A 14,534-nucleotide genomic window follows, 5' to 3' on the forward strand; every position below is an offset into this window, starting at 1 on the left:
CACTTTCTCATTGTTTTAACTGACTCAAACTTTTTCTACCTCGCTCCATCTTTCTGTTTTTTCCACATCATATTTCTGTTGCTTTTTTTGTGCAAATGAAAAATAAAAATGAAACTAGGTGAATGAAAAGACTTGTTACTGATGACTTGACCTAAAGACAACATGTGACCAACATGTAAAAATAGGGACTTTACATACAAGCTCGGCTCATTCTGTGTTTTCAGTGTGTGGGAGGAACATGGACGGTTTGTCCTGGAGTTTAAAGAGCTGCGTCCACCTGAGCTCCACCTACAGTTGGACCTGGGAGCTGAAGGAGTCTGGAAGCAGCGGGGAGAGGGAGGGCTGGTGTGATTCGAGGGAGGTTAAACTCCGTTGCCATGACAACCGGAGACGACGCTTCGAGGGAAAATTTCTATCTGTTCGCGAAGGCTCAGTTTGGCTCCTGAGGTCTCCTCCCTCCTCCGTGGAAACAATGCTCCACCCTGCAGACATCCTCCACCTTTCAGTCTCTAAACTCTGCCTCCTGCTCCGTCACAGATCCCTGCAGGTCACGACCACATTTCAACTCTCACATGCTTCTCCTCTGTCTCACACGCTGCATTTAGAGTCATCGTGAAAAATGAAATGTCAGAATCTGACAGAGTTCTCAGATCTGATGCTGGTGATGATGGTGAAGCTTTAATCAGGTTCATCACTGTGATTTAATGAGAGCTCGCTGCTCTGTGAGTCCTTCAACACAAACGACTACACAAGTTTTTCACCACTGGCTCCTCCCACAACGATGACTGATGTGATCGACTCCTCTGTGGGTGCAGGTTTGGGAGACGTCGTGGTCACGGTCAGAAGAAACACACGTTGGATCTGGACACAGAGAGCGGTCACAGGCTCACACTTCCTCCACCCATCCATCATAACCTCCACCTACACACCACATCCACCTTTATTTCTGATACACAGGAGTCAGAATTAACACGACCAGAAAAACTGACACTGAACTTTGATTCTTGTGTGAAGTCTCAGTCCTGATGTCCTCGTCACCTACATGACTTTGTCATGACGGGTTTGAATAGAAGAACTCAGACAGGAACGACCTGCTCCAGGGAAACCAGCAGGTCCGTCTCCATCTGGATTAGGATCAGATCAGATTCTGGTCTCTCACTGACTATTATTCCATCGACTTCGTGTCTCTGCAGGAGGCCTGAGCTCTGGGACTGTTCACAGTCAGTGCAGGTGGGAGAGAGGTGGTGGTGAGTGACAACCTGGTGATCGAAGCTCAGTGACTCTGCTGCTGTTTCTGGATGGTGATGAGAGCAGCAGGAAGGTTTGGTGTTTTCACTCTCTGCTGAAGAGCAGTGCTTTGCCCCCCGCCAGCCCCAGAAATGAGATTATCACTCACCCCACAGGGAGAAATCTGTTGACTGCTGCCACACACACACACACACACACACACACACTGACACTGACACTGACAGAACAGCTTATTATCAGAAACTCGTGTCTGCAGGATCAAAACTCCCAGAGACACAAAAAACATCATGAATTTCAAAATAACATCAACAGTCGTGACTGTGTTCAAACTCACAGCAGCTTCTCCACCTTCACCATGGACCTGCAGGTCTGTCAGGAGACCAGGTGACAGAACAGCAGCAGCAACAGGGAGGACGACAGGACGAGTCAGACTCAGCTCGTGTGTGAAGTCAACGCTAACTGCTACGTGCTACGAAGCTAGCTTCTGTCTAAACTCAGTTGTCCTGTTTCTATGTCCACGACAACTGAACCGAGTCGACTGAAACACAGACTGTGTCCAAACTCTGGGGCTACATCTTTCAGGGGACATGGTGATTCATGTGATCGTGATGCTTCCTGATGTTTCAGTGATCAGAGCGTCTCTCTGCTGCGGTGTAAAGACCTGCTGGCCTTGTTTCCTCCTCAGCTTCACAATAACAACGAGTTAAGATGAAAAAGCAGAGAAACTTTGTGGCATCAGTGAACATTGACCCCATCTTCTGGCTCCATTCCAGAGTCTGAGGCTTTAATAGAGCTGTCTCGATTAACACATCACCTTCCTCTTTTCTTCCTCTTCCTAAGAACTCAGTCCAAACACATTTCAGTTTCCTGGCTGATGTGTCTGAAAGGACCCAGGTTGTGTTCTCTGAGTTCTTCATGATCACACAGCGAATCACTGAATGTGAATGATGACAGTAAATGACAAGTATGTGTTTCTGTTGTTTCAGCCTCTGTGATGGGTGAAGCTCATTCAAACGAAGTCAGTGTTTAGTCATTAGAGTTAGAACATTTTCTGTGTCAGTGTGATTTTCATATTTTTGACAGACGGTCTAGTTTTGTTTGATGTTCCTATTCTTTGTGCAGAAGTTTGTCCTTGTATGAAATGTGCTGTTTATAAATCTTTATTATGCTCAGTCTGCAGAGCAGCGCATCCTCAACGGTTCAGAGCTTCAGTGGTCGAGTATCAAGGACCAAGTGTTGCAGGAGTCTGAGAACAAAGGACTGCAGCCTCTTGTCTCCGCTGACCTGATGCTGAATCAAACCTTCATCCTAACGCCGCCTCACTTCCTCCATCACTCTGCTGGTATTTCTGTGAATGTCAAAATGTCCAGCGTGCTCGTCTTCAGCTGCCCTGAGAGGACGCCCACGCTTTGATGTCAGAGGACGTCTTCTCTGCCAGGAGACGACCGGGTGACGGCTGAAAGTCGGCACGTGATTGGCTTCACAATGATGAAGGGCTGCACCTAACCTTTCCTGTTCGTGTGTGTGTGTGTGTGTGTTACACTGTACTTCATGTCTGTGTGGGTTCTATGTGCCTAAAAAACATGTCCTCGGAATTTTACCTACTTCATGATACATTTGTGGTAATTTGTGTTATATTAAAGCTCCACCCAGTCTAAAGGTAGATGTCCATGTGTTTGTGATTATAAAGCAGGTCTAGGTTCTATATTAATACTGTGAAAGTATCAAAGCCTCAGTCCACAGAGAAATGCACACAGCCTGTATTCAGACACTGAGCCTTAAAACCAGCCGTCAGGACTTCTGGAACTTTGTGATGTCACAACAAAGCAGTCACCGCCCTCTGCCACGCCCCAAGCCCCGCCTACCTGGACCCACCATCCAACCATACAGGATTTGGTTTTTACCTGAAATCTGCTACATCTTTATTGGCTCATTCAGAAAACAGTCAGCCAATCAGAGCCTCTCTTCAGTATTGATTTGAGCCATTAGTAAATACTGACTGAATTATTATATTGTGAGATACTGATCAGCAGTGAGCAGGAAATAAATGTCATCATTGGTCCTGTCTGCACACTGCCCAGAACTCATCACCAGTTTGTGACAGATGTGAATAAACTGTAGGAGCGTTAGCATTTATTAGCATTTATTAGCATTTATTCGAGACAAATATATCTGCAGCAGATCCACTGAGTCAGCGTTTGTGTTGTGACAGACTCAAAATACAACAATTCGACACAACAACAACCCAGAGGTAAAATAAAGTAAAAATAAAAACTGTTTCACCCTCTCCTCCCTCTCTGTTTCCTAAAGCTCTAAAGTCATAAAGGTCCCAGTCAGATGCCACAAACTGCCAGAGCGAGCGAGCGAGCGAGCGAGCGTGTGTGAGATGACTTCATTTCAGTAGTAGCTGGAGTCCCTGGGGGACGTCCTGGGCCCTCGGGGAGCGAGTGTGTCCACAGAGAGACGACTGTTAGCAGAACCAGACCTTATGTAAGAACACACACCATCTCTGAGCTGCAACGCAGGAAGTTTAACGTTTTCTGTCCACAGCCACAGAGACTACTGAACCTACCAGGATCAGGAGGTGCAGCCACTCATCAGGAGGTCGGTGGTTCGATTCCCGGCTGCTCCAGTCTACTTGTCTAAGTGTCCTTGGGCAAGATACTGAACCCAAATTACCTCTGATGGCTGTTCCACCAGTGTGTGTGTGTGTGTGTGTGTGTTGGTTCTGGTTGAAGTGGGTGAAGCTTTACTCAAGATTTCTTAAACCTAAGAAGCAGCTGACAGAAATAAACTGTGAATCCATCCAGGCTCCTTCTTAGTAAACATCCAAATCCCAGACCTGAACAGGATCACATGAACTAGTCCTTCAGAAAGGTAAAGATGTCTCAGGCTGACAATAGTCATCATCATCATCATCATCATCATCATCATCATCATCATCATTCAGAGAACATCTGAACTGTTTTCTACCAGAGACAGTAGAAAGAAGAAGAGGCAGTCTGGTCCCCACAGAGACCTGATCAGATTCAAGGATTCAGTCTGGATCACATGAAGAGAGAGAACTGAGGCAGATTCTCCAAGATCTGGAACAGCCTCCCTGATGAGAACCTGAAGAACTGAGTGCAGGTGAACTGAGGAGAACTGCAGCTGCTTTAAAGGCAAAGGGGGGCACAGCAGATCCTGGTTTAGGTTTTGTCTAAAAAAAACTATTTATGATTTAATTTTTGAAAGTCCTTCAGTAAGAACCTCGTTCTCTAACAGAAATATCACCACACACTCACACACAGTCCGTCTACCTGGCAGCCTTCACCACTCCACCACTAATTTGAACTAATATAACCTCGCACTCTCAGGTACACTCACCACACTCGCTCTCTCTCTCTCTCTCGCTCTCTCTCTCTCACACACACACACACACACACACACACACACAGTCGAGTCTGACCGCAGACAGCTGAGTCCCGGCCCCCCCGCCCTCCCTGCCCCCCTCCTGCCCCCCTCCTGCCCCACTACTTCTCACTTCACCTTGCTAATTTGAACAAGGCTTTATTTTGATATTTGTCAGAGGCTGAACTGTAGGAGCTTGTTGGCCTCTCCCCGGGTTAATTAGTGCAGCAATGCTAGCATTCATGGCCGGGCGAGGAGCCTCCAGACGGGGGAGGCTGAGCCGTCCCTCCTGGCAGCGGCTGCCAGCTCTGGCACCTCCAAGCGCTGACTGGCAGGCTCGTCCAACGGGTGAGTGACAAGCTGACTGGCGTGGGGATCGATACGGTGCGGCCATCGCTTACCAGCTCAGTCCAGACTGAGGAGGAGAGGAGCTGCATGTGAAAGCATCCAGTTCTCCAGTGGGGCAGAACACGTGAAGTTTGTGAGGGTGGAACCAGAGGAACGCTCATGTTGTTACCTCCAGGAAAAAGTTTTATCATCTGCTCTGTGACAAACACCAACTCTTTAACATGACAGCAAGGAGCTAGCTCACCTTAGCTACATGAACATGCTAATATGTTAGGAAATGAAATGGTTCAATGCTAAATTTCATATGAGACACTCAACAGGTTAACATGTAAACATGTTATCATCCATCCACTGGTTACAGTGGGGAACGTGTGAACTGATTCAAACTGTTTGTAGTTAGTTAACCCACGGTTAGATCACTGCTGCTGAGGTTACCTGCAGATACCTTTAGCTCTGATTCAGAGCAGCTAATTAAGCTTAGCAACTATTCTTGACATCAGCACATTTCTTCCAGCCAATCAGAGACAGTGAGTGTGACAGTGTCCGAACAGCAGAATATTAGAATGAGTTCAGATGGAGACGGAACAGCTGCTGTTCTGCTCAGATACTGAGGATCAGACTCTGCAGTAAAGTCACATTCATCTTTCTTCTTCTTTACATTTTACTTTCTGTCTTTTCTTCTTCTCCTCAGGGTTTTAAATAAACTCAGTGCTGAAATGATTATTGATGCTCTTATATGCAATAAAAACTTAGATCTTTTATCGCAGTCGGGTTTTGATGATTAAAATGTTCGACATATATTTTGTCTGACATTTTAAATAGATTTTTTAGAGTTAATTAATTCATTTATTGATCAAAATAACTGATAATAAAATGTTTAATGTTTCATCCCTTGCGTCATTGCATCAGTTGATGAGTCTGTTTTTAACAATAAAGTTTTCAATAAAATCAGATTGATCAAACTTTCAGTGGCTGCAGATTTGCTGCTTTTATCTGTTTTGTATTATTGAAAATTAAAAGACAGAATCTGAAAACCGCAGCTTGGGTTCTGTTTACTTTTTTAAAATAATGAAAAAATTGTTAATGAAGATGTTTGTCAGATGAATTGATGATAAAATCTCTGTAACCTGAGCCTCCTCTCTATCAGCACTGACGTGTAAAGCTGAGTGGAGTTGCTGCTGTGAGCCCAGGATTTCTTCCACTGAGCAGTAAAACATCAGGAAATGTGCGACTGCAGCCCTTCACATTTGTTTATGCAGTCTGCTCATATCATGCGGACACACACTCCTGAGGTGGAGGGAGGTGGCAGTGGCGGCGGCGGCGGGAGCACAGGCACCAATCATCCGCTCCACGCCATGTTTTTTTAAGGGATTAGGCTTAATAAGATGGCAGGCTGAATTTATGGAGCTAATATTTCATGGTGGGGTGATTCATGGAGGATTTGGTGCAGCGAAGCAGCTTAATGGATGTTCAGAAAGACTTGCTTGACTTGTGCCCTGATATGATTAGCCCCGCGGGAGCACGGCTGCTAAATACACCTCTGTGTAAGTGTTTGTGAGTGTGTGTGTACAAAGACGGCGGCTACGGCCTGAGAAAAATGTATGAGTAAACAGCTCACACACACAAATCCCTCCTGTACTGGACTGGATGTATGGAACATGTATTTCTATTCCAGATGACAGTGAACAGACGCCTCGTTACAGCATCACCTCATCTGTCGCTAATGACCCATCGATCCGATCGATCAATCAACCAATCAATCAGATCTCCTTCAGTCATGTACCTGCACCATGTGAAGATGATTAGGGACGTGGTTTAATCACATCTTAGAAAGTCCGACTCTTTTCCAAACTGTTACTGATTCAGGTTCAGTATCTGATCATCTGATCTGATGGAAACGTTTTGGCAGCTTCATCAACGTTAACGAACGTCTGAAAACTTTATTACTCAATCAACAGAAAATAAATCAGCAGCTATTTTAAAGATCAATTCAGTCACACAGTGAAGAATGTAAATGTAAAAGAGAACCTATACATGGAGATGTTTCCATATGTGTCATCTATAAAGAGATATTATCACATATAAACATCCTCTGGACATATGAAGATATACGTTTTTATTATTATTCTCTTACTACATTTTTGCTACAATTATACTCAGTTTATAACATTTATTATCACTAAATGACAGAAGCACATTCTCTGAACCACTTGTCTGGACAAAGTAAAAAGTAAAGTAAGTGACTGTTAGAAAGGAGCTGGTGTTTCACTGCACTCACTAAACCACACACACCAACTACTGACAAACATCAATTAACACAAACCATCTGTGCAATATTCTTTGTACTTATGCTGCTACTGTGACATATTTTAACATATTTTATATCCATCTGTACCTACTGTATTTCTATTCTATATTATTTATCTATTATTTATCTTTGGAAAATTATATAATATTCGAAATTTTCATTTTCTTTGTGCTGCCAAGTCTGCAGCTGTGACACTGCAGACTAATAAAGAATCATCTCCTCTGTGTCGTACTGACAACAGACTTTTAGCAGCTGGAGTAAAGAGACTCACAGAGCAGAAGTGTGATGCTGGTTTATCTGGATGCTTCTGATTAGTGTGGAGAGTCACACAGATGAAGTGGTTTAATGAGGAGCTGCAGATAATGAAGATTATACCATCGCTCTCCAGTGAACCAGCCTGCAGCTCGTGGACTGAATCAGCCTGAGCACAGCTCATCGTTCACTTTAAAGGGTCACAACCCAGAGAAGTTTTATTTGGTTCAGACCAGAGACAGAGAAACAGAATCATAACTTCCTCATGTGTGAATCCAGGCAGCGCGGTCTGGAACTGGACTGAGTGTTTCTCAGTCTGAGGCAGAGATGAGCCGATTGTCTGAATTCTATGGAAATGTACTTGTCAGTGAACCAGGGTCACCGCATCTACTGGAAAGATAAAGAACGACAACTGCCTCTTCAGCCCTGAGAAGATTGCCTCTGCCAAGCCACACACACACACACACACACACACACACACACACACACACAGAGCTTTTCTCAGAAGTCATCTTCTTCAGCTTTTTTATGATTAATCATATGTTTCACAGTATCTATCTGCATCAGCACCGTCAGCCAGCAGCTCAATTTACTGCCTGAATCTCCTCAGGCAATAAAACACTCTGTGAGTGCGTGTGTGTGTGTGTGTGTGTGTGGAGGTGAGGTGAGAGGGAGGGGGACAGCTGGTGGCTCAGAGTCAGTCTGATTAAATTGTCAAAGCTCTTCTCAAACTTTCCGCTCTCCAGATTTAAAGGTTGAATCTCAGAGAAAAACAATGAGACCAGGAGTCATTTATTTACTGAACCTTATTAAGGGGGGGGGGCAGAGGAGAGGAGGAGCTCGCCCCCTGCTGGAGATAAGGAGACAAACAGCTGCTGAGTCCTGAGACATCAACCCCCCCCCAGCTCTCCTGTACTACACCACAAACTGCAGCTTTACCTGCCTGAACTTAAAATGCATCAGTCGGCAGATTTCCATCCAAATTTAGAGCAACTGGTTGTTGTGGACGAATGTGAGGGACAGAGGGACAGATGAATGGACTGATGAATGGACAGAGAGAAGGAAGCTCCTCCAACAGGTGGCTGCAGGTGAACAGTCCCAGGAGGACTCAGCAGCTCAGATGAAGTACCACTGTCCTGCATTATACAGAGCTCTGCTGCTGTCCACCACCTGCTGCGTCCTCTCTGCCCCGCAGCCAGACGTTCCACAGAAACACAAAGGCAGCCATCCCTCTGTTTTACAGCCGCAGGGTAAACACCCCACAGCCGCTGGGAGGATTTTCCACCGGCGGCCTGAGCAACGGGACGAAGACGAGCAAAACAGGGGGATGTTTGTGTCTCTGCGCTGTCACTTGGCTGCCTGTGTTGCCTGGAAATCTATTATTTACTGAGACAATGGAGCAGAAAGTGAGCGAGCTGAGAGGACACCAGCTGTACGTCTGTTTCCACACTGACACTTCCACTGACAACTGAGAGAACAACACACACACACAGTCCAGGACAGAGGTCCTGATCGACAACCTGCTGATACACAACGCTGGAAACACAAAGACTCAGCACTGAGATGACTCTGAGATGATGAAGGACAGAGCTGCAGCAGCAACGCAGCCTGTTCCCGCCATAACAAACATGTGGCTGCTGCTGATGGACACAGGTGTTTATCACCTGTAACAACCAGACCTCTGTTCTACTGTTGATGAGTCGTGTTCTTCATCCTCACAAATGTTTCCATCAGTTCTCAAACACAGAAATCTGTGACTTTAATCATGGTAACGCTCCGTCTCATTGGTTGCCTGTCAGTGATGTCATATCCTGTCTGCTCAGGTGTCAGTATTGTGTTTGTCTGACAGAAGCTCAGTTTGAAGTCTCATGTTTCAGGTCCTCTTTCTCCTCCTTGGTGGTTTTCAGCTCTGTATCTGAACCAGATGAAGGATTTTAGATCTGAAGTTCTCAGAGAAGCAAGCTGAGGAAATGTTAGACAGCTCAGCTCCAGCCAATCACAGACGTCCTGTGTCACTGAAGAGCATTGACCAATCACTGACTTTACTGTTCTTTACTGACTTTTCAGTGTTTTTACTGATTCTGGTCAGCTGATCTGTTTGTTGTGGAGAGGAGGAGACTCTGTGGAGAATTCAGCTCCAGGTCAAAACCTCCTGAACCACTGACACTGAAGGAGCCAGACCAGGAGGAGACTACAACTCCCATGATCCCATGCTGCTTCATGATGTCACCCAACACAGTCTTTCGTTATACTTTTGATTGAGAGACAACAAGAGACAGAAGTTACAGACTGTGTCGTAGGCCTTTCAAAATAAAAGTGAAAAACCTTCAAAAGTCTGTTTCTCATGTTGAGGTCTGAGCAGATGGAAACAAACACACACACGTAAACTACTGACAACACAGGGCGTGTTTCCTTCTGTACGCCGTGGGCGGAGTCCGGTCCGTCCTCCGGCTCACAGCTACAGTCTGTGGACAGACACAGCGACTGTGTCCCGGACTCTGAAGTCTCACTGGTCTCAGTTCAGAGTCCCTTCATGAGACCACAGAGCAGGAGCTGGAGGAGATTACAGGCTGAGTGTGGAGATGATGTGTTCCACCACCATCACACATCACACAGAACTGAGCCATGACTCACTGAGACTCTGAGCTGAGACAGCCGAGCCACAGAGAGCCGGCAAAACCAGTTAGAGAAGGACAGGGAGAGAGAAATCAATCAGCCTGTACACACACACACACACACACACACACACACACACACACACACACACACACACAGAACAGAGGAATTTACTCCAGCAGGGTGAAGAGCTGCAGCATTATTTCCCAAACAGCCTCCATTCACTCAGGAACCTTTGAACCCTGAGGAGAACTCAGTGATCAGGTTAGAGACTCACCATCAGAGGAGGAGCAGGAGCAGGAGGAGGAGGAGCAGGAGGAGGAGGAGGAGCAGGAGGAGGAGGAGCAGGAGCAGGAAGAGGAGCAGGAGGAGGAGGAGCAGGAGGAGCAGGAGGAGCAGGAGCAGGAAGAGGAGCAGGAGGAGGAGGAGCAGGAGGAGGAGGACCAGGAGCAGGAGCAGGAGCAGGAGCAGGAGCAGGAGGAGGACGAGCAGGAGGAGGAGGACCAGGAGCAGGAGGAGGAGCAGCAGGAGCAGGAGCAGGAGCAGGAGGAGGAGCAGGAGGAGAAGCAGGAGGAGGAGGAGCAGGAAGAGGAGCAGGAGGAGGAGGAGCAGGAGGAGGAGCAGGAGCAGGAGGAGGAGCAGGAGGAGGAGGAGCAGGAGGAGAAGCAGGAGGAGGAGGAGCAGGAGGAGGAGCAGGAGCAGGAGGAGGAGCAGGAGGAGGAGGAGCAGGAGGAGAAGCAGGAGGAGGAGGAGCAGGAAGAGGAGCAGGAAGAGGAGCAGGAGGAGCAGGAGCAGGAGGAGGAGCAGGACAGAAACCTTTTAAACAAGGCTCTTCAGCTCCTCAGAAACCAGCAGCTTCATCACAGTGTGTTTCATGTGAAAAACAGCAAAGAGCTAAAAGCCTGAACGTCATGATGATACAGTAACACTGAGCTTTAATCATGATTTACTTTGGTCTTATTGTGGAGAATTTACATCACGCGTCTGTTTTCTTCAGAGGTCTGAGAGTCTGTGTCCTTCTGTCTCTGTCTGTCTTTATTGTCCTTTACTTGTCATCTCTCTTTTTGTTTCTGTTGCTCTCTGTTGTCTCTATTCCACAGTCACATTAGACGACACAGGCTGAACAGGAAGCTGCTGTTTTGAATTAAAAAGTAAAAGTTTGGCTCAAACTGAACCTGATGTCAGTTGATCTGATGAATCAGTTTCTGTCCACAGAGACAGAAAACTTCCTGTTTGTTCACAGTTCATTTATTAACAAGTGTTTTCAATGAATCATTTAAAGTGTTTTTGGCCTCATGGGGGCAGCAGAACGAGCTCTTCTTCTTCATCACCATCATCATCACCTGTTCAAGTGGTTGTGTTGAACTCTCAGGTGTGTGTCTCCTCATCCAGCAGCTACAGATCAACATGAGGATTCATGTGTTGTGGTGTTTGTGACAGGAGGGCGTTTAACAAACAGTCGCTCAACATCCTGAACTTGGAATTACATAAAACTATAGAACTGATGAGCTGGTGACGTGAGACAGACTCGACCTTTAAACCCACTAAAACAAAAGCGTCACATCCTCCTGAAACCCACTCAGTCCCTGAGAGAGGAGCCGAGCAGTCGGCCTGTTTACGCAGATATCAGCTGCCCACACCTCAGCACATTCATCTCCCATTCATCAGTGAGTGACAGAAATATCATAGAGGATCCACCGACTGTCGTCAACAGGGACCTGACAACACTTTTATTCATCTACAGCTACATGTCTTTTCCTCACCATGTCTCTGTATTCACTGTCTAATTTGTTGTCTTATCTTCTTATACTGCACTGTTTACCTGCCTCATCCAGGTGCCTTTATTCATTATATGTAGATTAACATGTCGTCTGTATCTTGTTTATTTAGACACGTCTCAAAGGTCAAGGAGGACTCCGACCCTGGACGAGGTTTGGGTTCAGTTTCAAAAAGCTGTTTGGGAAACATAAAGAAACATGTCCTTATGACCTGCAACACTGAACCTGTAAGATTCTATTAGAAAAAATGTCTCTTCAATGATTTTAAAATCGAATCATTATGGAGCAGTTTGAAAGCCACAATAAACACTTGAGATAGATGTCATCACTCGGCGTCTTTCCTCTGTCTGCACCTCCTCCAAACCTCACGTGTCCTCATCATCTACAGACGACGTAGAGATACAACCTCAGATTGTGGATACAGATGGGCGGAGCCTCTGTGACCTCGCCCTCAGGTTTCTGAAGCTCAGAGTGAGCTGCTCCACTGTCGCCATCTTGGCAGTGCCTGACTTCGCCTCTAACTCCCAGCTAACCCAAATATGGTCAAAGAGGTGGAGTGTGGGGAAGGATACGTTCACCCACCTGTCACTCAAAGAGTCCATGCCCTCAATTCTCCATCATTTAGTCCTTGTAAATGTAAACAGGTGAGTTGTATAAATTCAGCCGTACAGGTGTCATGAAGGAGGAAATGATCTCTAGAGACTCTGCTGTAAAGTTGGACATTTGAACATGGGAGTCTATGGGGACTGACTCACTGCTGGAGCCAGACTCTAGTGGTTGTTAGAGGAACTGCAGCTTCTTCACTGTTGATGCTTCAGGTTTCAGCTTTTGCTCCTGAACACACTGAACCTCTTCAATGTCAAACTGATGGATGTTTAATTTTTACAGTATGAAGTCATCCGTTCGCCAAAAGCTTCTAATTTGAGCTGATTTATTCGTCCATCTGTGGAGCAGCATGACGAGGCCTGAGAGCGGCTGTGTCAGCCACTGACTCACTGCAGCATGAGTGTGTGTGAGAGGTTCAATGAGTCCAGGTTAGGACACAGTTAAAAACACTCAGAGCTGCACAAAGCAACACTAACACAAAACAGGGATAAAAAAAAAACCGACATCGCTTCCTGACGATGAGCCGAAAGGGTTCAACCACAGAGGGTCAACAGGGAGCAGTCCCTCTGTACAACAGCACACAACACAAACAAAACACATCCAAAACCCACAACCACAACCCAGGAAACTACACAAGGCTGAGCTCTCACATCAAAGTCAGTGTTGTCGAGAGCAAACAAATAAACAAACAAAGACCAGTCTCTAATTAAACTGCTCACATGATAAATTCTATATCATTTCATTCATTAAGCTAATGTCTACACAACTCTTCACATTAAGAGTGTAACCAGGAAGAATATGGACCTTTTAGCCACCAGAGGGCTTTTAATATGAAATATCTGCAGGAAGTCATGAGTGTCATTCATGGTGACTCAGAGACTCAGTGACATGTTTCTGCTGTTTGATACGACGTCTGTGAATGAATGTGTCATGACCTTTCTTTACCACAGGGGGGCGACAACATGCAGGAGGAGCCTGATCAGAGGAGGACGTCAGGTGTCCGATCGAAATGTTTCCATTTTTTTACTTTCATACTTTTATAACCAGTTAATTTAACTTGACTTAAACTGCGTCCAGTAACAAAGATGTATAAACAGTGATCTCACTGATTCATTTACTTTTTCATTCTCATCAACTCTGCTTTACTTTTATTACTGATGATGTTAAACTGAATGTTTCCTGCAGATCTTTCACAATAAAAGCACTGCAAAGGAACAACAGCAGAGCAGAAAACAGCAAATTATTACTTCTTTTGTTGATTGTTATGATTTATAACAACTGAACAGAGAAACATTTACTTAGATTAAGATCTCATTAGAACGACTTCAGGACTTAAACCACCTTTAACCCGATGTGCAGGTTGTCGCCCTCTGTGGTGAAGAGAGGTCATTACACTGTCATGTTTGCACCATGGCAAAGACAACATCTCGAGGTGTTTACTCAAACACTCACTGAATATCATTTTAAATATGAACAGTTAGAAATAAATAACCACGTCTAAACACATGCTGCTGTCCTGTGAAGGAAAATGAATTCAAATCTAACTGAAGTAAAACTTTATTAAACACTCACGTGGATGTTTCGCAGCTTCTTCTTGCCTCTCTCCAGGCGACTCAGGAGTCTCAGGTGCTGCTGCTCTCTGCCCACCGGCTGCAGCAGTCGGTCGTCAACCGAAACTGTTTTCCTCAAGGCCGCCCGTTCGCTGGCACACGCCGGTGACGCCCCACCCACCTCGGTCAGGGGGAGGCTCCTCGCACCCCCACCTCCTCCTCCTGCTACACTACCCCGGGACCCACGAGACAGATCAGGTGACCAGAACTCGCGCTGCACCGAACCTGGAGAAGAGAAACCAGAGACACCCTGTTGCTACTGTACACCACACACACACACACACACACAGTACAGGAGAACAGTATCCTGTCTTTCACATTGGTTTATAAATGTGATCACAACCACATCACGTTCATTACAGATGCTGATTATTTACA

General features: G+C 45.8%; 1 protein-coding gene across 12 annotated transcripts in view; it reads right to left on the minus strand.

Annotated features, from left to right (window-relative positions):
- ankfn1a (ankyrin repeat and fibronectin type III domain containing 1a) overlaps nt 1–14,534 on the minus strand; it is a 66,513-nt gene that overhangs the window by 41,183 nt on the left and 10,796 nt on the right. For all 12 annotated transcript variants that reach the window (XR_011684997.1, XM_071461720.1, XM_071461721.1 and 9 more), the window contains exon 5: nt 14,119–14,381. Coding sequence is in view for 11 of the 12 variants with exons in the window: in XM_071461720.1 (XP_071317821.1) it covers nt 14,119–14,381 (263 nt within the window). In the remaining variant the exon portion in view is untranslated. The remainder of the gene's footprint in view (nt 1–14,118; nt 14,382–14,534) is intronic.

The sequence above is a fragment of the Trachinotus anak genome, unplaced genomic scaffold (genome assembly GCF_046630095.1).
Source record: "Trachinotus anak isolate AG129_WGS33_773 ecotype Australia unplaced genomic scaffold, CSIRO_AGI_Tana_v1 ptg000025l, whole genome shotgun sequence".
In the NCBI taxonomy this organism is placed as follows: Eukaryota; Metazoa; Chordata; class Actinopteri; order Carangiformes; family Carangidae; genus Trachinotus; species Trachinotus anak.